Source organism: Paroedura picta, chromosome 1 (assembly GCF_049243985.1).
Source record: "Paroedura picta isolate Pp20150507F chromosome 1, Ppicta_v3.0, whole genome shotgun sequence".
Lineage (NCBI taxonomy): Eukaryota > Metazoa > Chordata > Lepidosauria > Squamata > Gekkonidae > Paroedura > Paroedura picta.
In genome coordinates this window covers 158,687,291-158,713,184 of record NC_135369.1, presented here as the reverse complement: position 1 = coordinate 158,713,184, position 25,894 = coordinate 158,687,291, and the positions used below count along the sequence as shown (strand labels likewise).

Genomic DNA, 25,894 nt, shown 5'->3' with positions numbered 1-25,894 from the left:
TTAAAGCTACTGAAGAGAGCAGTTTTTCCGACTCGCCCCAAACAGCTAGGCGCTATCGGGATAGGCTTAGGGTGGCATTACACGAAAGAAGATGCTCTGCACACTTACTAAGCCGCTGGTGTGCAAAGGAGCCTGACAGTGATTGATTGCAGGATGGGCTGTTGACCCTGATTTAAAGAACGGCTGTAAAGAGGGCTGTGTGGATGCAACATGCTCAGTTCCTGACACATCTTGACTCCATGCTCTTGTTCCTGAAATCCTTGATGATCCTGGACCGGTAGTAATACCTCTGACTCTGGACCCTCCCCTGTTGGCATCTGGATTTCTCAGCTTGGACTCTGGAGCTTGTTTTTGGACTCCCTCTCTGCTCTGATAATTTTCCTGGCATCTGACTCCTGATTTGTTATGACTGTGACCTTGGACATTCCTCTCAGTGCAGCCTCCACGCCTGCAAGAAGTCCTGGCTTCACTTAAGAGTGTGCCCAGCAGCTGTTTCTGTTCCCGGCTTCCCTCTTGACCTAGCACTGTGCTGCGACAGCAGCATGCTTGACCACCCCCCACAGCACAGCTCCTGGCACATGAAAAACGGGAAAGGGAAACACCTTAAAATACAGGTTCCTTAGACAGTTACACCACTGCAGCAATAAAAAAATTAAACAGAAAAATGCTTCCCATAAGCATATTATGACAAAACATAGATTCAAACGAGTAGCCGTGTTGGTCTGAAGTAGCACAATAAAATCAGAGCCCAGTAGCACCTTTAAGACCAACAAAGAGTTATTCAAGGCGTGAGCTTTCGAGTGCAAGCATTGAGGAAGAGGTGGTACTGGGCTCTGATTTTATATGACAAAACATATTAACCATAGGCAGGGAGTTCTTATACTTTCCCTATTAACTTTCATGGAATAAACTTTCAGGTGGGTCCTTCTTGTGGCAGGGGGGATGATAACTAGGCTTGGGTGGCATCTGTGTGAGAATAACAACTAGGTTTGGATGGCAATGACCTATGCTGTTTGGGGGGAAAACCTTAATGCGTGAATGACAAAATATTCCTTCAAAAGATATATTCCACATATGTCTGTGCTGTGAATAAGAATGTTCATCACTCAATGAAATACAGCATACTACAGAGTCCATAGCAAAAGGAGACTGAACTCTTTTCTATCCTTTTTCGGCCATCAAGTTGCAGCTGACTTATGGGGACCCCGTAGGGTTTTCAAGGCAAGAGATCTCCAGAGATGATTTGCTATTGCTTGCTTCTGTATATAGCGACCCCGGTTTTCCTTGGTGGTCTCCCATCTGACTAGCAACCAAGGCCAATGCTGCTTAGCTTTCCATGTCTAGTGAGGTCTGGCTTGGGCCAGGTCAGGGCTTTCTTTCCTTGGGGGGTAGGTGAATTTTGCATTTCTGAGAATAATGGATTGGACCTGCTAGTAGTAGTACTTTAGAGCAGTGGTCCCTAACCTTTTTATCACCGGGGACCACTCAACGCCGGGGACCACTCACCGCCTTTTACTGAGGCCCGGTGGGGGGGGGGGTAGTTTACTCCTCTACTCTCAACCACTGCCCTAGCGCTCTCTGATCGCCATGGTAATGTTTAAACATCCCTTCAAAATAAGATACAGACACGCCACAACAATGAAATGTGTTGTAAAGGGCCGGGGGGGGGGGGGAAAGAAGGCGTCCTTCGGGGCCCACCTCCAATTAGTCGAAGGACCACATGTGGTCCGCAGCCCACAGGTTGGGGATCGCTACTTTAGAGCCTCCTCCATCAGGCAAAAGCCCTTGTACTAGATGAAGTTCTATGGCTAGCAGAAGAGACCCAGAGATCCCAACCCATACCTTGCTCCTTCTATGCTGATCCATGTATTCCGGGATCTATTCTGCAGCCTTTGTTTCACAGAAGCAGAAGGATGGAAGAAGCCAGTCTGGGGGCCTCATTAGTAGTCCATAAATATTATTTATGCATATTCCTGTCCCCACAACTGCTCTGATGAAGACAATGAAGATCGAAACTTCATGCTGGTGTATTTGCTAAGCATGCAGTGAGTTTAGCTGGTGCCATTTTGGCAATAGGCTCCGAATGTGTGAAGAACAAAAGCCAGCAAGACAAGTTAGCACAAGTATGCAGCTGTATGAAGAGGTGTGTGTGTGTGGGGGGGGGGTAGCCTTATCTGAGTAATTGTGACTGTCAGCATATACTATGAATTGGCAATAATGGCAGGGATGAAGTTGGCTGTAGATCAACACGAAATCCCTAGAGGTGATAGCCGAGATTTGTTGAAACAGACCAGAGCATAAACTCTTACAATGTAGCCATTCCACCATATGTTTAGAATTAAAAAGCTCTTTATTGCACTTAGCTAGAGGAACACTTCCAGATGAGCAGCAGTATATACAACTTCTGAAACGTGAGCTTTTCCAAAACAGAGAGAAAGAGCGAGGCTCATCCTAACTTGAGACACTGAGTGTTGAAGCTGTCGCCCTCTTTGACAGCCACAGCCTCAAGCAGAGCCTGTTTCTTCTGCATGCTGCGGGAGGACTCCAGTTCGTACATGGTTGTCAAATTGAAAAGAACGCTCTCGTGGAGGTAGTGTTTAGGGTCCTGCTGAACCATTCCTTCCAGCTGCCGGAGGGAATCCTTCAGTTTCCCCAGATAGAGCAAACAAACAGCTGCATTGTTGTTAGCCTAGAGAAAATTGTACATTAGAATATTTATGAAGCCGACAGCACAGTTCAAGACAAATCCCTGCACATTCTAACACGCAACTCTGTCAAAGCCTTAGCGGAAGAGAGGGGCTCAGGTGGTCTCCTTTCTCAAAAGGTGCTGCGGAATCAGCCGCTACAGGCAGACTGGCTGGCAAGCCGACGACATCAGGCAGAAGCAGTTGAAAACTGCAGGGGGCAGGGGAAGGGCACCATGACCCAAGCACAGAAAGACTGTGCATCTGCCATTCACTGCTTGAAAACCGGGACCAACTTAAAGCAGAACACAGTTTGAGTCCAGTGGCACCTTTTAAGATCAACAGAGTTTTACATGAGGTATAAGCTTTCGGGTGCCTGCACAGATACAATGAAGTGGGAATTACCCGTACATACATCTGAACCCAACTTAAAGCAGTGAGAGCTGTTACCTATTGTGACGTGGTGGTTAAATTACCAGACTCAGAGATGCTAAATTTTCAGGAATTCTGAAGCCATGTAATTTTGTGCATCCATGTGTGTGTGTGAAAACAGAAAGGGTGGGGGGTGGGCTCCAACTATATGCAATATAAACTTTCCTCTTAAATTTAAAGGAATTTTTCTGCTTTAATAATATAAACTTCATACTTTATAGCTTAGGTATCATATAGAACTATATTAACAGACATAGTCATGGAATTCAAAAGCACGGTCATCTTAATTTCTGCCAGCAAAATTGCAGATACACCCAAGGAAAAGCAACAAACTGCCTCACTCTATGCTGTTTTAGCATATTTCATTCAGTTCATAAGAAAGGAAATTTCATAGGATTTGTTTCCAGTGTTTCCTTCACATTTCCCTATTTACCCAAAGGAATTTTTGAACAAGTCCTCAAACTTCTTTATGCTATACATGTTGATCAAAATATTGCCATAAAAACCACTGCACTAATTTCAAAAGAAAAAAAAGGGGTATATGGGCATATTCTTCAGTGCACCCCAAAATTTTCCTCTTTTTTCCCCCAATCAGAAAGTATATCTTGAGTGAAGGAAATGCTGTCCTGAAAAGCATTTCACACACTGTTTCTTCTCCCCCAAGGAGCTTCAGTGCTTCCCAAAACTTCCCCATACTCCACGCTGCCCAGGCTCAGAGCTGCCCAGGCTAATCTGTCCCAGACTCAGAGCTGTGGGTATGTGTGTGTGCGTGCACTATGCCTCTTTTGCTTGACTTCTCTGTTTTTCCCCCAGACTAACTTTGCTCTGTTTTAGGAAAGATTACAACAAAGCTGGACTGCTGCTATGACTGCAGAAAGGTCTGGATTTTCCTGGCCCTGCTAACCCAATAGCCACATTCCTTGCCCCAGTCTTCTCAACAGTCATCCTGCCCCCACCTGCCCCAAGGGGGTGTTTGAGTATTTTTTTTAAATAGGCAATTGCCGTATCAATATAATGATGTATCTATATGTTCAGTGTCGTTTCTTTTTAAAGGCCACAAAAAAACTGTCCCCTTCCCATAATGCCGTGTGTGTGCATGACTGCCCTGGGGAAGTGCAAAAAAGCTTGCTCCCTGAAGCCCCATTGCTGCTAGGCTGTATCAGTATCTTCAGCAACAGCAGGACTTCTGCATAGAGGCCTTACCAATGGAAAGACCCTGACTTAAAAGCATTGCACTAATTCCACGGGGGGATTCATGGCAGGTTGTGGGAGGGGGGAGGTCGGATGTTTTTTTGCTCCTCAAAATTTGAACAAATCCCCAGACTTTCATACTATAGATTTTGAGTGTGTAAAGCTTTGTCTTATAAAGTATTAAATTCCTTTCAAAGAAAAAAACCACACGTTTTATGCTGGTTATTTCCAGTGCTCCTCAACGTTTCTCGGTTTTTCTTTTGGAAACATGGGAGAAAAAATCAAGGAAGAAAAAAAAAATGTCCTTGAATTTTTCTGTGCCATCATGTGTATGTTCAGGCTAGGATCAGGGCAACCCTGGCCAAACCTCCACTCTGCGATGGAAGTTTGTTAGGTGATGTTGGGTCAGTTCCTCTGTCTGTCTCAGGCTAGCCTACCTCCCAAGGTGGTTGTTGTGAAGATAAAATGGAGAAAGTGAGAATGATAAAAGCTGCTTTTGGTTCTCATTGCCATCAAAAGTGGGTATAAATATCTAAATGAATAAATAAGCATCGACGTCCTTCTGACAGTACATTTTAAAATCCTCGTTCTTCTCCATGGACTTTTGGATACTTCTCTCTCAAAGCAACGTCTTGACTGACTGTACTGCACCACTTACATTTTGAGGCCCAGGATCTAAAAGGGTAACACTTCAGAAGCCAAATGAGCCATGAATTCCACTAGAATGATTTCTTACCACAGCATTTGATGGGTCAATCTTCAAAATCTCTGTGAAGAATTTGTGAGCTTCTGAAAAGTTATTTTGACCAAGATGGAGAAATGCTCTGGAACGGGGGAGAGGAGAGAGAGGGACAGAATGATATTTCAGAAGATAGCTGTTACTCAAGATAACTCATGAACAGTATATTACGAAAGTGAACCAGCAGCCTTCTTTCCTCAATGTGGAAAATATTCTTGATCTCTGTTCTTCATGAAACACTCTCTTGCAAGCTGTAAGCTACGGCTTGGTTTCACTGGAGGGTTTCTGTGAATGAAAGTTAATCTTTCCTGCCTGCCCTTCCTACTGCATCCCCAAATAACCCCTCACTGCTGCTCTGGGGGGCCAGGGGACTCTACAGGAACTACATTTCAGGGATCATTTGAGGCTGTAATAGGAAGGGTAGGGGAGAAATTCATACTCTGTGGATGGTTTCTATCTTTAGAATCGTACTGGTGGATCCAAGCCTATGATTTAGCAAAGGGGGATTAAACGTCCAGAATAAGCTATACAAAATGAAGAAGAATTGGTTCTTATATGCCACTTTTCTCTACCCAAAGGAGTCTCAAAGCGGCTTAAATTCGCCTGCCTTTTCCTCTCCCCACGACGGACCCCCTGTGCGGTAGGTGAGGCTAAGAAAGTCCTGGGCCCATTCCGCACACAGAGGATAATGCACTTTCAATGTGCTTTGGAAGCTGGATTTTCCTGTGCAGAATAGGAAAATCTACTTCTAAAGTGCATGGAAAGTGCATTATCTATTGTGTGCAGAATAGGCCCTGATATCACTGCTGGATCAGAACAGCTTTATCAGTGCTGTGGCGAGCCCAAGGTCACCCAGCTAGCTGCATGTGGGAGAGTGCAGAATCAAATCTGGCTTTCCAGGTTAGAAGTCTGCACTCCTGACCACTACACCAAGCTTCACCCTAGCAGAAATAATACATTAATACACAAAAAATTGAGATTTGCTACCTAGTACACATGTTGTTAAAATGTTCATTCACAAGTTAAGTCCCATTGGGCTAGATCCAGACTTAGGCCCTTTCTGCACTCACAGCTTACTTTCAATTACTGAATAATTTCCTTTAACTCGAATCCTGTTTCTGTACTCTTCACCGTTTAAAAATTCAATTTTCTCTTGAGAATTGCAGAGGGTGTTTTGAACCCCAATAAGAAAAAGCAGATAGTTGTCAAAGCACTACTTTTTGTGTTCATTTTGTGTGTGTGTTTGTCACATGGCTGGTCTCTCATTTGTCAGTTTTAAGCAGGCGGTGTTATTTGAAATTGTAGGTGGAGATTATTCTATCTGTAGTTACTTTCAGATAGCCATTTTAGCAGACCCTTGAATCCTTGTAGCTTTCCGCTGTTCATTGGCTTAGAAATTAATTTCCTTCCCCCCACCCCACAAAATCAGAACAAGTATAGTGTAATGAGTTAAACGCTAATCTTGAATCGCTGAGAAAAAGAAATTAACAAGGAAGGCAAGCTCGACCAGTTATATACTGCTGGAAGGGTGGTATATAAAGCAAACCAATCAGTACATTTGACAATGGGGAGGTAGGGGGACAACCCCCCCCCACTTGCTGTTGGGGAGCAGCAGAGGAGGAGGTGGCCCGGGAAGCAGGATGGCATGGGCAGGGGAACAAGCTGGGAAGGGAGTAACTTCCTGGCAGAGGTGGAAGTGGCCTGAGAAGAAGTTCATTTGTGCAGCTTGGCTGGATGGACTGCTTGAGCTTTCCAGCCAGGAGTGAAGGAGAAAAACATAGCAATAACATTCTCAAAAAACAGCAAACAGAAAATGAACTGAATGTTGAGTAGAGCAAAAACCATGCAGAAGGAAACAGACATCCCAACACACATATGCAGTTAAAGTGAGGGAACATGCAGAATGAAAAAATATATCCAATGAGATTGAACAGTAAAAGCGGAAAAAACACCAGTGCATAAAGGGCCTAAATTGGCAATTTCCATCAATTTCCCTTTTGCTGCTGTAGCCCTTTCATGTTGTTTCTCAGGATGCTCCCTTCCAAGGAGCAACATTTTGTGGCAATCAGTGGGCTTCAGTGGGAAGGGAGCGGCAAAAAAGTTCTGTTTGGCTGAAGGAAAGCAGATATTCAAGCGGCTGGAGCAGCATTTGGCTGGAGAGCTTTATTGCACTGTGCTAATCATATGCAGCCACAGTAGCAGATAAAATCCCACAATCCTATCACTTAGAACATGAGAAGGCTGGGTATTCTTGAAAATTTCTGTAATTACCAAAACTAAGTTGGCTAACTGTTGTTATCCTTATCCATGGTTCCCCTATATATTTGTGAAAGAGCCTGGGGGATGGAATGTGCCCGGCTGTCCAAGTTGGAATAGGGTCAATCAGGGTGCAGCCAGCAAAGCTGATTGGCCCTCCCCCTGCAACTCCCACCCCCTGTCCCTCTGTCCTCTCAGACGCACCTCAGTGCCTGGAGCCAGCAGCAGGTAAGGGGAGAGGGCCCTGGGCAAAGGGTTGTGGTGGAGGGCCTGCTAATGAAGGCCTCCCGGTCTGCTACACAGGGCCTGCTAACGAAGGCCTCCTGGCCTACTAGGCCAGCCCTGCTAACGAGGACCTCCCAGCTTGTTAGGCTGGGCCTGCTAACAAAGGCCTTCCGGCCTGCTAACTGCCTGCTAAGGAGCTCTGTCCCGGGCCTGCTAACGAGCTGGCCAGCCCCCGCTTGCCCCACTTGATCTGGCTGCCAGCTGTGGCCCTAAGCCACCTTAAGCTGCCTGGCAGGGAACCAGGGGAGGGGACCCTTTCAAGGCCTGTTATTAGGAACAGGCTTTGAAGCTAGTTGCAAATAAGGTTTCTGTGCACTTGCAATGTATCTTGAGAGATCTGCATTGGGAAGCAATTAAAAACCCGAGTCTTCGGTAGACAAGCAACTTTTAACACACCGGGTATTATAACAAAGGAAAGACAACTTCAATGCAGGATAACATGGCTACATCATTGGTTGATAGATGCCAGTCTGTCTCTCTCTCTTGTTTTTTTTTTTACAGTTGTATTAACATAAAAACAGAACAAAGAGAAGGCGATATTCTCCAAGGCCCTTTAATGTTCACAGTGCAAAATCTTGCAAAATCACATTTAAGATTAATTTAGTTTGTAGATTTCCCACCTGTTCATTAAAACCATAATTTGGCTCTTCAGTCCATCCAATTTCGAAGTCACTTTCTTGACATCTTGAAAATATTTTTCAGCAGTTTTTATGTCTCCAATCTGGATAGCACAAAATGATAAAAAAAAAGAAAGAAAGAGAGAAATTACTGCAATTAGTGAAGCACGCAAGAGACTCATCAAAAGGAAGGTTTTCATACCAAAGCATCCTCCAATACTTGGAAAACAGGGGGGCAAGGGAGATATGCAGGGACCCCAACAAAAAATATACAGTTAATACTGGAGCAAGATCAACAGATTCATTATGATAGCGGTCCCCAAGGTTGAGGACCGCCTCCGGGGGGTGGTGAAGAGCTGGTGGGCCGGGCGCTGCGCTTGTGCGTTAACGCCCCCCGGTGGTGAAAACGTGCATGTGCAGCAGCTCCACGCATGCACGTTTTCACCACAAGGCGGGTGCTAACGCGCATGCGCGTTTTGCCCGCCGGCGTGTTGGCGGTCGCGCCTGCATCTTCCCCCCCAGCTCTCACAGCAGAAAACTAGCCGGGCCACGAGTGAAACAGCCGTCTTCTCTCGCGGCCTGGTGAGCTTCTCTCTGCGGGGGGGGGGGAGAGGCAGGCGTGGCGGCCCATCATCGAGGCCTTCGCGGCCTACTAGTGGGCTGTGGACCAGGGGTTGACGACCCCCCATTATGACATTCCTCTAGTTCCCATGGCTGTTTGCAGAAGAGAGAGACAGCCACCAGCTAAAATGATTTTGAGCCAAAGGGAAGCTTGAATAGAATTTTGCTTCCTGCTCGGCTCCTACTGTACCAAAGGATGCTTGGGTTCCTCAGTCTTTCCCTGACTGCACACAGGGATTACTTGGGCTATAGAAAGTGAACATTTTATGGTTGCAATGAAAGGTGAAATAGAAAGTCTGTTAGTCAGTCTTATATCTTTTACAGTTTCTGTGTCTTGCAGCTATGTGGTAGGAAGGTGGACCTGGACTTGGATCACAGCCCTGGCAAAGGGTTTGTTCTCTTTCATCCAAGCTGCCCACGCAGAATAGCCTCTCTCTGCCCTAAACAAACAAACAAACAAACAAATGTGGAAGCACCTGGAACTGAGAGATATTTGTGTTTCTACCCAATTAGTATGAAAAGGTCTCTGTACCCTAATTCACCCCCTTCCCCCAGTAGTTTCTGTAGTTTTTAAAAGCCCTCCCTTGCAATGACTGGCTTCCCTGAGGGAGCAAGAATGGTTTCTGAGAGGTTTTTTGTGTGTGTGACTGAAAGCTAGTCACCCCTACAAATGGCCAGAAAGGGAAAAGAAAAATGAGACCAATTTCGAGTACTACTTCCTGTATGTGCCCGTGAAGAAAGGGAATGAGGTCGCTCATCAGAATTGCCAGAGAGCTTTTCAAGCAGGAGGTACTTTACCGGCTCTCATTTTATCTTTCTACTGACTCAAGGCTAAGAGAGTTGAGGTTGCTCCTGGAGAGGTGAGAGACTCATGCCCCAATCTCTTGTGATTTGCAAAGTGGAAGAGAGCTGCCCGGCCATGCGTTGAAGGCCTCTGCCACAACTGTTCTGGGCAGCCAGCAAAACATAGAAGGTTTTCCTAAGCAGACAGTGGGGGTGTAGTGATGGGTCACAGATATCCCCTATGCCTGGGGTCAAAACAGTGGTTTTCTCAAGACCATACTGAAAAAAAAGAGATTTTAACATGGGTGTGTGCCAATTGCAAACAGTGGCTCTCAAAGTATTAAATATACCAGCCTTCTGGGCCGCCAGGGTTCTTCCGCAAAGAAGACAACACATTAATAGGGCCGCTCTGTCAGGAAAGGCAAGTAAAAATGGAGAAGAGCTTTCTAGACTTGGGATATATGGCAATGTAGAAATACACATCTTTAAGGTTGATAATAGCAAACCAGTCATGAGGGCAGAGTAGGCTGAGAACCCCTGACAGTGTGGTCATGTGAAACTTAGGAACCACTAGGAACTTACTGAGAGCTCTTAAATCTAAGATAGGGTGCTTACTACTATCCCTCTTGTCAGCTAGGAAATGGTTTCAACCAATAGAACAGGCTCAGTGGCCCCTTTATTGAGAAGTTGGAACACCTCCTGCTGTAACTCAGAAGCATGGTGGAGGGAGAGGACAACCAACAGGCAGAACACAGAACTGTGAGAAATATCCTTGTGTAAGAATGCTAATAACCCAAGCATCAGAAGTAACTGACTCCCAAGGGGGGAGATGGTGAGACAAACAGAATAAGGCAAGTGGGGACTGAAGGCATAATTAGGATTGGGCCTTTCCCCTGTCAGAAGTCTCCCAGGGCCCTTCCTGGAGTATGGGTGAGTCTGCTGCTTCATGCCCTTAGGATGTTGGAATGAGCAACATAGGGAAGAATCAGAGTAGGAGGGATAGTATCAATAGAATTGAGAAGACAGAGTGGGTCACATGCTGGAGAAAGTTTGAAGGTCATGGGCAGGTGGACCAGTGATGCCAAGGGATCTTGTGGTGATCTTGTTCTTTTGCATACTAAGACATTATCTGTCTGGGAACAGAACAAGTCCCTTCCCTCAAAGGGAAGATCTTCAATTCTTGCTTTATTGAGCAAGAATGGAAGAGAACTGCAGTGCCTCGATGCCAGGAGTGGCATTGCAGGCGTATAGCAGTGATGACGGATCTACTGCATGAGTCTGCATTATGTTGTGCTGCATTCACTTGCTGCTTCCCAAGTTCTAGTTACTCCCTTGCAAAGCTTTGGCCACGGTTTTGTATTCTTCTGGGAGGGAGTCAGTGTAATGTCCATTCATTCCCATAGGAACATCTGGTAGCATCCTATAATAGCACTGAAGTTTGCCATGTGCAGGGTCAAGGTCAGCAATGAGTAGATCTTAAGGCCAAGACCATCAAGCTTGTGTCCTCAGCTTGTGCGATGCCAAAGATTTCTTTGGAGCTGACAGTGTGCCTTGTTCTGATACAGATCCTGATGGTACTGACCCCGAAGGGGGGCACAACAGGTCATATGCTCCAGTTCCAACATCTTAGATAGGATCTGATCTTTGCCTGGAACTGCCAAATAGCAGCCTTCAGTCTTGAAACCCAATTCAGATGAGATTTCAGGGTAAACTGCTTGGAAATCGAGCTTCACCCAGGCACTGGAGACAATGGTAATTGTCATCTGACTGTGCCATTTTTAGGCTGCATTCCACAGATTTCTTGAATAGAGATATAATATAAGAAAACAAAGCCCCCCCCCCCCACACACATTTTTTTTTAGGACAAGAGTGAAGTGATTGAAAAGTTAAAAAACAGTACAAAGAGGAGGAATCCAAAGAAAAAAACCTGAGGTCAGCAGCGGAAGAGAGCAAAATTGTCTGTTCTCCATGGTGGCTAAGAAAGGACTGAGGTGCTCACTCTGCTGTCATGTGCCAGCTGGGTGGGAAGGAGCCAGCCTGTGAGGGGAGTCGGAGGCCTGTGCAAGCACGGCCCCTTGAAGCCACAAAGATGAACGGTGGTTATTTGAGCAACAGTCAAAGCAGTTCCTTGTTGATTAATCAATATCCTTTTTGGGCACACTGAATTGGATCCTGTGGAAAGAACCACATGTGTGCAAAGGAAGGGGGTCGTAATTTTTTTTGCAGATTTTGCCCCCTGCAGCAGTGGCTCTTAAACTCCTTCCTCATACTGTTCCCTCCCATCCTCTTTGAAAACCATTTTCGGGGCATTTCAGGCTGCAGTTTGGGGGGAGAGGGACAGGGTAGTCGTGCTTCCATGCACAGAATTTAGACGGGACCCAGCAGGGCTTCACTGCTGCACTTAGAAGTTCCAAAAGCAGAAGGGGGGGGGGAGAGGGAGAGAACAGGGAGGCCGTTCTCTCACATTCTCATTTCCCCTGCCTTCCGCCTGATCAGATGTGACTTGCCATCTCTTCTTCCCGATTTCAGGCAAGTAAAAGGGAGGAGGATGGTGACGGGCAACAGAGGACAGATGCTGTTTTGGTTGCAGCAGCCCCAAACCGTTTCGGGTAGGGACAGCGTTTCCCATTGCTCTTTGTTCAAGGTTTTGTAACCAGGGCCAACAGGCGTTATGTGCTTTGTCTTCCCCTCTGCCGCACTCAGAGGAGAAAGCCCCGCTCTGGCAGGGAAGCCACTAATTCAAGAATATCCAATAATCCCTCTTTCCCTCAAGGCCCACGGTAACAGCTCACACTGAAGAAGACAGGACTCCCTTCAGAGCCGGTTAGCACGGCTCTTCCAATCGGACAGACAGATGGCTCCTCTGAGACAGAAGCCACTCTCCTGGCATTTCCCCCAAGGTTGGGAGTGCTGCTTCTGAAGCCAAGCCAGGCCTCCCACTGACCTCAGAGCCGAGGAGCACAGCTGGGAAGAGAACTCTGCTCCCTGTGTGCCCCCTGCAGCCACTTAAAGAGACTCTGAGGACACTTGCTGATGGCTTTCCCTTGAATACAAACCGGCTGGCTTTTTAAAAACTGGCTTTCCCTAAAAGGTTTTCTTTCTTACAATTAAAATATCAGTATATTGCTATGTGTAAATATTTCATAGGTCCCTAACTGCAGTCTTCTTACGTTGGCAATGATGCTTTGAGCTGAGTCATTAGACTGCCGTTAAAAATGAAAATTAGACTTTCAACCTAATCTGATGCATCATAGGAAAATCTGCATAGGAATGCAGGGATACTTTATTTATTGATTGATTTGATTTATTGCCCGCTACTCCCTTACGGCTCGTGGCGGGTTACAACAGCTGGGTAAAACCCCCATGAAACCCCAATTAAAACCCCAGAATAAAATCGCACGCAATTAATCAACCCACAAAAAGATACACGGCGGAAAAAAATAGTGCCTTCATAATCTCAGTTATCCTGGCGATAGGATTGCTTGCCTCCTGACGTACGTACAAGCTATAATAGCGCCAATATTCTAATTTACAATTTTTAAAAGGAAATTTAAATTTAACAATAAAAGAAAATGTGAAGCCATCAGAAATGGGAGAAATACTTTAAAAGGTTCTGAAAATGACAGATGGCTACTCTGAAGGCTTTTCCAGTTGCCAGGAGAAGGGGAGGTCCTCTGTCATTTATGACCTGAAAACCTTCTGCAGCGAAGGTCTCCGAGAGTGCTTTTACAGACACTAAATGATGCACTTTCAAGCCATTTTCACCGTACTTGGTGAAGGGGCAAAATGCATTGGCAAACCATCCCAGAAGTGGACTGAAGGCGTATTATTTCGCATTTGTGAAAGCACCTTGACTCAGAACTGCTTCTTAAAGGCAAAGGACCTGGCTGACCTTCTGAGCAGCAAGCTAACCTTGGCAAGTGGAACAGGGGGACACAGTGGCTCGGGAGGGGAAACAGCCCCAGGGGAAACAGGGCCAAGGGACCACCGTGGTGCTAGCAGAGTCATAGGGGTCTGCTCAGCTACGACCTGGGTCATGGCAGCGATGGCTATAGCCTTGCCACAGTCTGGGTGTGAGCAAAGTGGATCCTGAGGCTCTGTCTAACACTGCAGGGCCTGCTGGGCTCGGCTTTCTCCTGGCAGCCAGTGGCCTCCAGGGCAGCAGTAGCCCGCCAGAAGTTCTCCCAGGAAGTCAAAGGGAGCTGCTGTCCCCCAACCCTGTGGTAGCACAGGACTCTCAGTAGACAGGATGCCTGAAGCTGGGCAGCAGGGGAAGTACATCACCCACAAGCCAGCAGCTCTTGACTTCTGCAGAGGATCGATGTCACATTAATCTTTTAGAAAAGGCTCTACCGGGGAAATGGCAGCAGCAAATCCAGGTGGTTTATGCCTTGGACCTCATATAAATTCCGCCTGCTGTGAAAAGTGGGATATTTCTTACACAGCCATGAAGGAAGGAAAAAGAAACACATGCTGGCATTTATCATGACTTGAGGACCTTTGTAAAGAGCTGGAAGCTGGGGGATGGGAAAGGCAGGCATTCCCATATATTTTAGGAGGAATTGTGGTTATTTCTACTCTTTGTGCCCGGACAACCAGGTGTGGGTACATTTAATTTGCATTTGGGGCTACCTGTGGCAAGGTGGAAAATGTCAAGTGAGAAGCTGCTCAGGAGGAAATTCCCTAGGGCAAAAAGTGAAGTGACCCTTAAGGAGGCACTGACTTTGCACTGACTAAGGGATTACAGGCTCTTCAGTCAGTCAGTCTTTGTCTGTCTGTCTGCAGCTCTCATTGCTGCTGTGCGTGCAGAGACACAATGCATTATAGCAACGGCTGATCGGGAACACCTGGCTAGGTGGAATCTGTAGAGGCAAACACTGTCCTAGCCCCTTGTGCAAACATGCTTTGATGGCCTTCTTTCCCAAAAGGTTGGATCAAACCCGGGGAAAACCTAGATAATGGACAACTTGGAGATGAAGTCATATGGATACTTATGAGCAGCCTGGGTCTGGTCTGAATGCCAGACCAGAGCTAAATCTCTATGGGAAGGCAACTTTTAGTATGTGCTGCTGCCTCCAGCGGCTGCTTCATCCGTACAGCTAATATGAATGCTCAAGTAAACCACCCAAGGAAAGAGTCTGATGCACACATGAATGGAATGTTTCTTTCCTTCCATATTTAAAATGACAGCTGGAAGGCATCTGCCCATCAATCTCCATATTTTTAACAACAGTTCTGCCCATCAGTCTCTGATTTTGATGCATTTATTTCCTTCACCGTGTTTTCCCCTGCAATTAAACCCAGAGCAACCATACAAACTAAGCTTGTGATTCCAGTTAGGTCTCTGCATCATGAAAACAATGTTATTAAGCTGTGTGCTTCTTCCCTGCTCACCTTCTATCTTGCCAGTATGGACTGGCAAGTTCCATTTAAATGCATCTGAAGAAATGTGCGCGCACACAAAAGCTTATGTCCAAAATAAAACTGTGTTGGTGTTTCGGATTGACACGGCTGCCCACCTGAATCTATTCTCCATTTAAACCCATCCAAACCAACCATCATGACTGCGACATGCAGCAGGGAGCGCCAAAATTATTTTAAAATCATGTTAAATTAATATTTTTATGATTGCCTGATACAGTAAATCAGTGGTCCTCAACCTTCCTAATGCCACGACTCTTTAATACAGTTCCTCATGTTGTGCTGACCCCCAACCATAAAATGATGCAAGTGTTCTTTCACAGATGAACGCTCCATCTCAATCTACCTGCAAGGCTGTTGTGTGGATGGCACCCCCCTGCCCCCGGCCAAGCTGCTTGTCCTGCTGTGACCCCTGTGAAAGGGTTGTTCGACCCCTGAAGGGGTCCCAACCCCCAGGTTGAGAACCACTGCAATAAATCCTACACTTATTTAGTGGGGAGCGACTGCAGTTGAATTCGGCGGGACTTCTAGATGGAAGGAACGGACGTTGCTTATTCAGTCAGTGCTTCAAGTATAAACTCCTTTCAGCACGGTGAGCGCCGCTCTGTTAGACAACCTGTTAAGCCGCTGGCTTCATCCCGTACCTCTGAATAGCTAGCAGCATCAATGCTGTGCTCAGCCAAGGCAGTTTTTAAGCACACAAAATATTTGTTCTATTGTTGTCAAGAAGGATTGGCATCTGGCTTTATTCAGGGTCTAGTACATACCTGCAGGAAAATCCTTCCAATTCCACTCAACAGCTGAGGCTCTTGCTCGGGGTAATATTTGATGACTGTGTGATAGGTCTCCACTGCAAGCACGTAGTCCTAAGGGGGTACAAGAGCATACATGCGGATACACAAGGTCAGCATTTTCTCTTTGCTTGATGCATGCAGATTCAAAAAATAGGGAAGGGACAAACAGGTATGATAAACAGGTGTAAGTGGAAATCCCCCCCAAATGGAGAAATAATATCATCTTTGAAAAACGCTAAATGCTACTCTGTTGGTTTTAGCAATAAAAAAGAAAGAAAAGGGGGGGGAAGGGGGTTAGGTGAGTTTATATACAAGAAGCTACGTAGCTCTGTTCCCATTACACAGACGAGATGATGCTCCAAGGGCATGGCTCAAAGCTGAACTAAATGCGGGGGACCCAAATGACTCTGCCCCATAAGCTGCAGTTTAAGAGCAGGCTGGATTCATGCAGAAAGAGGAGCACGTATGCCGAGTCCCCTGCAATGGGAAACCAATATCGCAATTAAACATCCAAACTGGACTTATAAAGAGTCTTCTCTCTTCAGTAATTCACAAGCTAAGTTTAGCTATCTTGACCTTATACTCTGTCAAGAGATTCCTTAATAAGTTGAAGTTGGTCCTTAAATATAAAAACCATTGTCCCTTGAAAAAGCTGTAAGGCGAAACGCGTTGGGACTTGTGTGAAATATAATAAGAATTACTGAAGAGAGATGACTCTTTATAAGTCCAATTTGGATATTTCATTGCCATATAGGATTCCCAATGCATCTGTAATTTTCTATATTTGTTTCTTCACTGGGACCCGCCCCTCCCAGTTCATTATTTTTGAGTCTCCTGCAATGACATCTAAACCTTTGCCTCCAGTAACGGAAGCCTCCTCGAGTTTCAAGCGCAGTCAGCTGGGTTTGCAGGGCAATTCTGAGCAGAGCTGCACCCTTCAAAGTCCACTGACTCCATGGACTTAGAAAGATGGATTTCAGCACAGGACGGGATCGTTGCTCTACCCTAAAAACTGCTCGTGCTTGAAAAACAGCCCCTGCTCTTGTGCGTTTTGATAAGGCAGAAGTCACTATAACTAGACGAAGGGAATTTTAAATGAGCTCGATGCTCCTGGACAGATTTAACTGTCATTTTTCCTCCCCTTGTTTGGATTGTTGATTGATGGTTTAAAGATACAACTTAAAAAAAAATGGATCAAGGGATGCTGATTTGTCTCTTGAATACAGCTTCTTGACTAATGTGTCTTGCCCCTGATTTAACTGTAGTTTTTAAATGAAAAATAAAAAGTAGTAGTAAAAATTAAAAACTACATCAGTATAAGAAGAACACAACAGGGGCAATTTCATGTAATTGCACTACCGAGAGAGAGAGAGGTGATTTGCTTGTGGTGTTATATTTTAAAGAACTGTTCACTTGGATTCCTAATCTGAGCCACTCCAAGCAGTAACAAGAAGAAACAGGAAATAAACAAAACACAAAAGGCTTTACACTAACTGCCCAAATCCAATAAAGAAATTTTACAAATGCTTTTTGCACTTAGCAGAATTCTTGTGAAATTTCCAAAAATTCCAAATCTGCTGCATAATTTTTTTGGGGGGGGCTTACATGTACAATTTCCCCATCCGACCCTTCAAAACCCACCAATAGAGCATGTCCCCTTTCCTCCCAGCTTCAGCCACCTCCCTTTCCTCTGCAAAGCGCCCCAAAGGGGCATGCTCTGTTTTTGAGCAGGCTCCTCCAGTATTATGTCCTAAAAAGGTAAAGGTATCCCCCTGTGCAAGCACCGGGTCATGTCTGACCTTTGGGGTGACGCCCTCTAGCGTTTTCATGGCAGACTCAATACGGGGTGGTTTGCCAGTACCTTCCCCAGTTATTACCGCTTTACCCCCCAGCAAGCTGGGTACTAAACCTCCATAAAAGGGAGAGGGGTTGGTAGGGAGGTTTCTAAACATGGGGTGCAACAGCAGTTGCTTAGCCTTCCCACAGCAGGGGAAAAGTACCTCTGGGTACTTCTTTTGCCCTCTGAGTGGCATCTGGACCAAAAGCTTAACTTATTCCCTGGGCAAGGTCCAGCATCTCCCCCCCCCCCGGCCCAATCCACTTCTGTCTTTAGGCTGCACTAACAAGCAAAAATATGAAGAACACCTTTGGACAAAACTCTTCAGTTTACATTTTTTAAAAACCCTCAACATTTGAAATCATGATTTTAAAACCCCCCTAGCGGACAGATAATGGGCCGTTCCTTAGATTTTCAGAAGCACTGAAAGCAACCAAATAAGAGGATTGTGTTTATAGGAAAAAGGAGTCATTTTCAATTCTACATGGAAGTAATTATCTCACACACAACGATGTGTGTGTTTAAATATATACTTTAAATTGTATGTGCGGATTCAACCACTGGGCCCAAGCAGTCATCAGAAGGCATACGGCAAGACCAATTTGCTGAAGATAAAAGTCGGTGTGCGTTTGGTCAGTGCCCAGTAAAAGGCCACCTGAGATCCTTATGAGTGCCATCTTGAGTTCTGTGGAATAAGAAAGGTGAGTTCCAAATATAACAATGAAGAAGTGTGGGTTAAAGGTAAGGGTAAAGGTATCCCCTGTGTAAGCACCGAGTCATGTCTGACCCTTGGGGTGACGCCCTCCAGCGTTTTCACGGCAGACTCAATACGGGGTGGTTTGCCAGTGCCTTTCCAAGTCATTACCGTTTACCCCCCAGCAAGCAAGCTGGGTACTCATTTTACCGACCTCGGAAGGATGGAAGGCTGAGTCAACCTTGAGCCGGCTGCTGGGATCGAACTCCCAGCCTCATGGACAGAGCTTCAGACTGCATGTCTGCTGCCTTACCACAAGAGGCTAAGTGTGGGTTATTTTTCCTGAATTGGCACACTTTTTCTCATGGGACTGTACACTTCCTTAGAATGATTACTTGAAAGCCCATCCATGTCAACATCTGCTTCCAAGGGGAGTTCCTGATCTTATTCCCAGCACATTAGCTATTTATACATAGGGTGATACAGGCAGCCACTCTCCCACTTGCATTCAGAAATCCATGAGAGGGCTATACTGTAGTCCTGAATCTCAGAATGGACGGAGCTTCCTTGACTCTTTAAGGAACAGAGAGGAAATGTCACTGTATTCTGGAAAGATAAGGCCTTGCTTGTTCTGGCAAGCATATGGATAATCACTCCCAAATTAACTCCCCCTCTTCAGATCTCTTCCCCCCCACCCCTATTCCTACAATAATTGTCTTAGGTTTTTACAGCAAATGTAACAGGCACACACCGCGCAGACCACCCCCTCATCAATTACACTGAGACATCAATGCACATGACTCTTTGCGAAAAGAGACTGCTGGGGGTTCAAGACCATCCCAAAGGAAGTGAAGGGTGAGGGAGCCACACACACACTTGTGCCATGAAGGTCTCGAACCCCCAGCAGTCTCTTTTTGCAACGTTCTGCCCCTCCAAAAACTGCTATTCTTCTCTGGATAACCTTCGTTGCGATTAGGATTGTGATATCCTTAGGTGAACGCTGTAGGCACACCCTGGTTGTGAAGTTAATGATATGTCTGCCTATTTTAACTCGCTTTATGTGAAGCCTCACGAGAGGATCTGGGACATCCATCTTCAAATGCCAGTCCTCAAGAGCATCTGAGGGTATGCCCCTCATTCCAGCACAAGAAAGAAAGAGCTCAAGAAGGGCTTCTGAGCAGGAAAGTGAAACCGCAGGCGTGTGCCGCGCTTCGCCAGAAGACAGAAATTAGTTTTCTGTGGCATATTTGCACTGCTGAAAATTCTGCTGGAAACATTATAAACACATGGTTAAAAAAACCCCCAGCTTTTTGAAAAGTAAACTGAGGTGAGCCCTTTCGGGAAAGCACTGAAACGAAAGGGATTATTAATGAATTTAATTATTGAGACTTAAAAAAAAAGGATTCTAGCAAACTGTTTCTTGTCATTTTTCTGATTCAAGGACAAATACTTGGCTTTGTTTTTTTAAATAGCCAAATTAATAACATATGTTATTTTAATTCAGTTCCTATTTCTCATGAATTCCCATCCAGATTTCTTTTTACTGGCTTCATTAGCAAGAAACTGATTGACTTATGGCCACCCTATAGGGCTTTCAAGACAGGAGCCATTCAGAAGTGGTTGTTGGTGCCTGTCATGACCGTGGTATTCCTTGGAGGGCTCTCAGCCAAACACTAGCCAGGGCTAACCACACTTGGCTTCTGAAATCTGACCAATTCGGGCTAGCCTGGGCTATCCAGGCCGGGGTGACAAACCAGATGAAATGCAATATACTTTTTGTCACTAGATGACAGCAGACGGCACTCTGCACCGATTCCGGGAGGGGTGGTGGTGGAAATGAATGTTTATTACCCATGAAATGGAAGCTGACAAGTGAATGATCGATTTGACTGAATAATAAATAAATAAAAGCTGTGTCTAGTTCCTGAAAACACACTTTTCATTATCCGTTTCTCTTTGTGATTTTAAGCATCAGCACGAGGGGAAACAATGCAAGGGGTTATACGCTCCCAAAATACGCTTAAATATGTTTTCTCCCCAGATTAAAAATGGTAAACTGGTACAAAGCACATCATCCGTTTTAAGGGGCACATGGCTCACACAGCATAAAGGAAGGAGGGGCATTTACACAAGTGCAAATCTGCAGGGCGGCATGGAAGCCACTTAGGCATGCTGCATCACGTCTGGGCATGGTTCAGACATAATTGTGGCCTCTGCTATTGCATGAAAGAGCCCGAGGGCAACCTTTCCTCACAGCCAGCTGACACAAGACATGTTCTTCTGCAGCAAAGCACCGTTTGCCATGCCACCTCGACCAAAACCCTATGGCTCCTCCTCTTCGTTTGACATCCCCATTTTGTGGGGAAGAGAGCAGGTTGTAGAGCAGTGGTTCTCAACCTTCCTGACCCTTTAATACAGTTCCTCATGTTGTGGTGACCCCCAACCATAAAATGATGCAAGTGTTCTTTCACAGAAATTAAACCAAAACTGACCAATGGCGTGAAGATCCATTGTTCATGATTGTGTATAAATTGGTAAGTCCCCTTACTGCTCACGTCCAATATTTACTCTGTCCCAATGTGATGGGTCCTTGCTTCAGCAATCTCTGGCTACTGCTTCCCCCCCACTACTGGAGGACATTGTTGGGGTAGGGGTGGACTTCCAAAAAATTTGACAACTGCTGCAAAGCAATAACATTAAAACTAGTACACGGGGGGGGGCAAACTGTGGGTGTTTAGATATCCATGGACTACAATCACCTTTAGCTCTGGACTAGGACAAGGATCTTCCAACTCCTCTGAATCCACAGGTTTTTAAAAAAGCTTCTAACCCTTTTTATTGAAGAGACAGGTCTTTCCCCTTGTACAAGCTACACACACTTTGCTGAAGCCAACAGTTCTCCAATAAGCCATTTAACGTCAAGAAAGGTTCCTTAGGTTGAACTTTGTGAAGTAGATGGATAGAATCCACACCATTTTTTTAAAAAGTGAAAGCTGAGAATTCAGAAGACCTGCTTGTCATTTCCAATTAATTTCTAATTTTTAAAGGTGGGGGTATGCATGCCACCACAGGGGACTGGGGCAAGGAAAATCACACAGATATGCACCCAACTGGACTTCCCCATCCACATGTCAGCCAATTCAGCTTTTGCTGCAAACTTTCCCAAAAGACTGCAGTGATGTAGGTTTGGGAAATCTGCAGGAAATCCCAAAGGTACACAGGTGTACCACAATGCTGGGTGGAAGCAGGGAAAAATCCCCTGTTTCCCAGTAGCTCCCAATCTAGACCAAAAGGCCAGAAAAGAAATCGCCATACTCCCTCACAGCCATCTACTCAGGGTCTCCAGGGTCAAATGAACTTTCAAATAACCTACTACTGGACCTTTAACCAGAGGTGCCATGGGTTGAACCTGGGACCTTTTACATGCCGAGGAGATGCTCTGCCACTGGGCTGCGGCCTTTCCCCCAGAATCGGCATGCAGATAGCACCTGCATGATCCTTTTGCAGGAGCTGCACATGCCCAGTAGACAGTACTCTTTTTGAGTGGAGTTGCATCATGGTCCAACATGTATAATTTGCGGAACTTTTCAAAGTGCTTTTTAATGACTTGCTGTGAGCTGTGTATGTAGGTGGGTGGGTGGGCGGGGGAGGGGTGGTTTGAAACGGGCAGAAAGAACTCAAATCAAAAGCGGGTGCAGACAACAGTGCTGCATAGCTCTCTGGATGGTGGCCACCGCTTTGAATTCCCATTTTCCTTCTGGAGTTCAGTATGTGAACATCCCTCTCCGAAGTAGGATATTTAATGCAAATGATGCCCAAGTTGTTAAGTGGAGACAGCAGCATCCAAGGGAAAGTTGCAAGCAGATTTTAATGACGGCTTAAGGCTTGAATGCAATGCTGCCAAAACAGAGACCAGAATTCTCGAAATGGCCTTGGAAGTCGGTATTTAGAGATGGATGTTTATGCAAACCATTATTGCACTGGGATCTGAGATTGAGTTGCAGTGCTTCAAAAGAATCATTATATAGATATATAAAAAAACCCTCCAAGTAGTAAAACAAACAGATGGCCAGTCACTACTAAAGGGAGATGCTACACTTAGTATGAAGGAAGAGGAGAAAACGGTTTGGATGTGGAGAAAGAAATTCGATAGAAATGAGAGCAAAATAGTCCATTTCAATATCTTTAAAAAGCTGTTTTATTATTTGTTACATGGGTACTTTTCAAAAAAAGGAATTCTGATGGCATTTTAGCTATGGTCTTCAGACTGTCTTTGCGTGTTACAGCTCTTTTACATTTGGGATAATTATATTAGCACACAGAACCCGAACCTAAGCCAAACAATATTAAGTTCATTTGTCCTCAGCTGAATAAATTATTACTATTTTACAAACGAGAAACTGATCTTATCAGGATGCACAGGGGTTCCTGAAGTTTGATGTTCAATAACATACTATGAGGGAAAGGTGGTATAGACATTTAATTACTAAATAAAATAGCCCACATTTATTCAGATATGTGATAAGCCAAACCAACATCTTAGGCCAGCCTTAATTTCAGTTTATTTAAGAGATTTCTATGGAACATCAAAGTCCTGCTCAAGGTGGATTACAGTTATAATAATAAGTTAAAGAGATAAAACAACATGCCATTAAAACAAGCCCATGGACATAAACAGCAGAAAACAGGCAAGAACATCCATTTTAAAAGCTGGACGGTGAAAGCCCCTGAATAAAAGCCTGGGTAAAAAGACACATTCTGGCATGCCTAAAAGACAGTGAAGTAGGCACCAGGTGAGCCACAAGGGAGAGAATATTCCCTAAGTGAGGTGCCACCACAGAAAATGCCCTGTATTTAGTTGCTACTATAAAGGTGGGAGGGGGGGTCATAGGGGGCAGGGCTTGAGAGGCAGATCTTAATTGGCAGCCTAGACAGTATGAAAGGAGATGGTCCTTCAGGTAATCATTATTTTGAATTGTGCTTCAAAACACATGCAAGGTAATGGCCACAACAGAAAAAAATGAATTAATGTCCAGAAACAGCCCCACTTCCATGCCTCATTTCCTGCTACGCCATTTTTCCTCACAGTCCGGGCCTTTTTGAACTGCTACTGAGAGTCTGAGTTACAGCAAGCAGCGGAAGGCGTACTGGTCAGTAGAAAGGCATCAACAACTCAGAGGTTACGTTTCCCTACAGCTGTACCTGCAGGGGCATTCCAGAGAGAGTTTAACAGCTTCTGACTAGAATTTAGGTTCCTATTAACCTGAGGGGCAACCCAGCCAAGATACTTGGAGTTCAAAGTACTCCCAGATTTGTTTTATTTTAAAGGGAGGTCAGATCTCAGTTTGCATCAGCACCAGAGGGTGGGGTGGGGTGGTGCTGGTGTGGTTTGAACCTCCACCACTCCAATTCCCGGATGGATCTGGAGAACTGACATTGGCCCCACTTTGCACCCATGTGAAGCTGCCCTACACCGAATTAGACCCTTCGTCCATCACAGTCAATATTGTCTATTCAGACTGGCAGCAGTTCTTAAAGGTCTCTGGCTGAGGTCCTTCACATCACTTCCTACTTGATCGTTTTAACTGGAGATGCCAGGGATTGAACCTGGGACCCTCTGCGTGCCAAGCAGATGCTTTACCACTGAGCCACTGCCTCTCCCTAAGGCTTCCCCAACAACATAAACAGCAGCTTCTGGGATCATATTAGAATGGTAAAAATGCTGTGGTGGGAATGGCTTTATCCCTCCTTCCCAGCATCACTGTGGTCCAGCCCCAAACTGGTCCTTTGCATGCCTGATCATTGGCCTTGGGGCTTGAGAGGCGTGTGAGAAAGGTGGGGTAAATATAGCAAATAAGAATTCCATTTAGAAAAAGCCAGCAGAGGGCCAATGTCTTATTGACAGGACATCTGTGAAGCATGCAGAAGATCCCAGGCTCAGTCTCTGGCACCTCCATCTAAAGGGGACCATCCGGTAGTGGGTGATGTGAAAGACCTCAACTGAGATCCTAGAGAGCTGCTGATATCCAGAGTAGACTATACCAATCTTGATGGACCAATGATCTGATTCAGTCTAAAGCAGGGGTAGTCAAACTGCGGCCCTCCAGATGTCCATAGACTACAATTCCCAGAAACCCCTGCCAGCATTCGCTGGCAGGGGCTTCTGGGAATTGTAGTCCATGGACATCTGGAGGGCCGCAGTTTGACTACCCCTGGTCTAAAGCATCTTCCTGTGTTCCAGCACAACACTAGCTTGGCACATTGGACATTCAGTTGCGGATTTTCAGGGGAAAGGGACAGCCCCCAGGGGTTAGGCTGCCAAAATGCGGCAGAGCTTTGGGTACCAACCAACTGCTGACCCAGCTTCATGCTCAGGGCGGCTCTTAAATGTCTGCTGCTCTTGCTGAATGGTCGGCACACAGATCCCCTCCATCCCCTGGTCAAGACGGGTAGCTGTGTTAGTCTGTCTGCATCAGGAGCAAAGAACAAGAGTCCAGTGTCTCCTTAAAGACTTGAGAAAATTTGTGGCAGGGTATGAGATTTCGTGAGTCATTGCTCACTTCCCTCAGGTACTGAGCCGTGACTCATGGAAGCTCCTACCCTGCCACTAATTTCCTCAGTCTTTAAGGGGCTGCTGGACTCCTGCTCTTTTCTATGGCAAAGAGTCAATAGCAAAAAGCTGAAAGGAGTCCAGAAAACAAAGGAGATGACTTTCCAGACTCAGGACAGGGAGGGAAAAGGCCCGTTCCACTTTGGCCTCTTCGTTCTTTGCGGGCAGCCATTTGCAAGGAAAGGCTCTGAATTATGACCTGAGTCAGTGTGAACAATCAGAGAGCCATTAGATTAGTCCTATGATTCACAGTCGGCAGAACCTCACCCATGCAGCTATAAAAAGAGGGGCATCGCCAAGATGTGTGACGACAGAAAAAATTCTAGGGCACTGTTTGAGCAGACAAAAGGGGAGGGGGGAGAGAGGGGGAAACCATGAACTTTGGCTCTAATTGCGGTGATCTGAACGCTCAGCCTTCAAAATGGCAGCTCTTCAAAATGCCTTGCTGCCCCGTGATTTCCGGAGGAGGGTCCAGCTGCAGCCCCCAGCCTGACAAAGGGCAGCCTTGCTCCCGCGCTGCCTCTCTGGCCCGCTCTTCGAGGATATATGGTAGCTCTGCAGAGACTGCACCCACCTACCTTCATCATTAGGAGACAGTTTGCCATGGAGTACATCACCCGGCCCCGACGTGACCTCCACAGCTGAACGGAGGCTGTAAAACGAGAGCAGCTTGTGAATGGGCACAAATAAATCAGAACCTCTTTCCCTCGCCGTCAATTATTGGTCATGTGCATTCCAATTCAAAACCACTTCCCCCCTCGTTAACGTCGCAACGGTCGCAAACATAACGTTTCTAATATTCTGCCGTGTTGCTCCGGAGGAAAAAAGAAAGGGGGAAAAAAAAAAAAGACACACACACATAACCCCCCCCCTACCACCTTCTCCGTAGCAAGCCCTTTGATTGGTGCAAGGAACAGACTGCCAGAATAA

At 45.7% G+C, this 25,894-nt stretch overlaps 1 protein-coding gene and 1 non-coding gene across 2 annotated transcripts in view; both read right to left on the bottom strand.

Annotated features, from left to right (window-relative positions):
• Nucleotides 1–2,331: 2,331 nt before the first annotated feature.
• Nucleotides 2,332–25,894, bottom strand: part of TRAPPC12 (trafficking protein particle complex subunit 12) — a 75,921-nt gene continuing 52,358 nt past the window's right edge. Inside the window, exons 9-13 of the mRNA XM_077310098.1 lie at nt 25,543–25,616; nt 15,797–15,895; nt 8,208–8,308; nt 5,044–5,131; nt 2,332–2,689 (exon numbers count right to left, since the gene is read on the bottom strand). Coding sequence (XP_077166213.1) covers nt 2,447–2,689; nt 5,044–5,131; nt 8,208–8,308; nt 15,797–15,895; nt 25,543–25,616 — 605 coding nt within the window. The 3' untranslated portion in view covers nt 2,332–2,446. The remainder of the gene's footprint in view (nt 2,690–5,043; nt 5,132–8,207; nt 8,309–15,796; nt 15,896–25,542; nt 25,617–25,894) is intronic.
• TRNAA-GGC (transfer RNA alanine (anticodon GGC)) lies at nt 23,941–24,009 on the bottom strand. Its single transcript has one exon. It is a non-coding gene; the product is annotated as a tRNA-Ala (tRNA).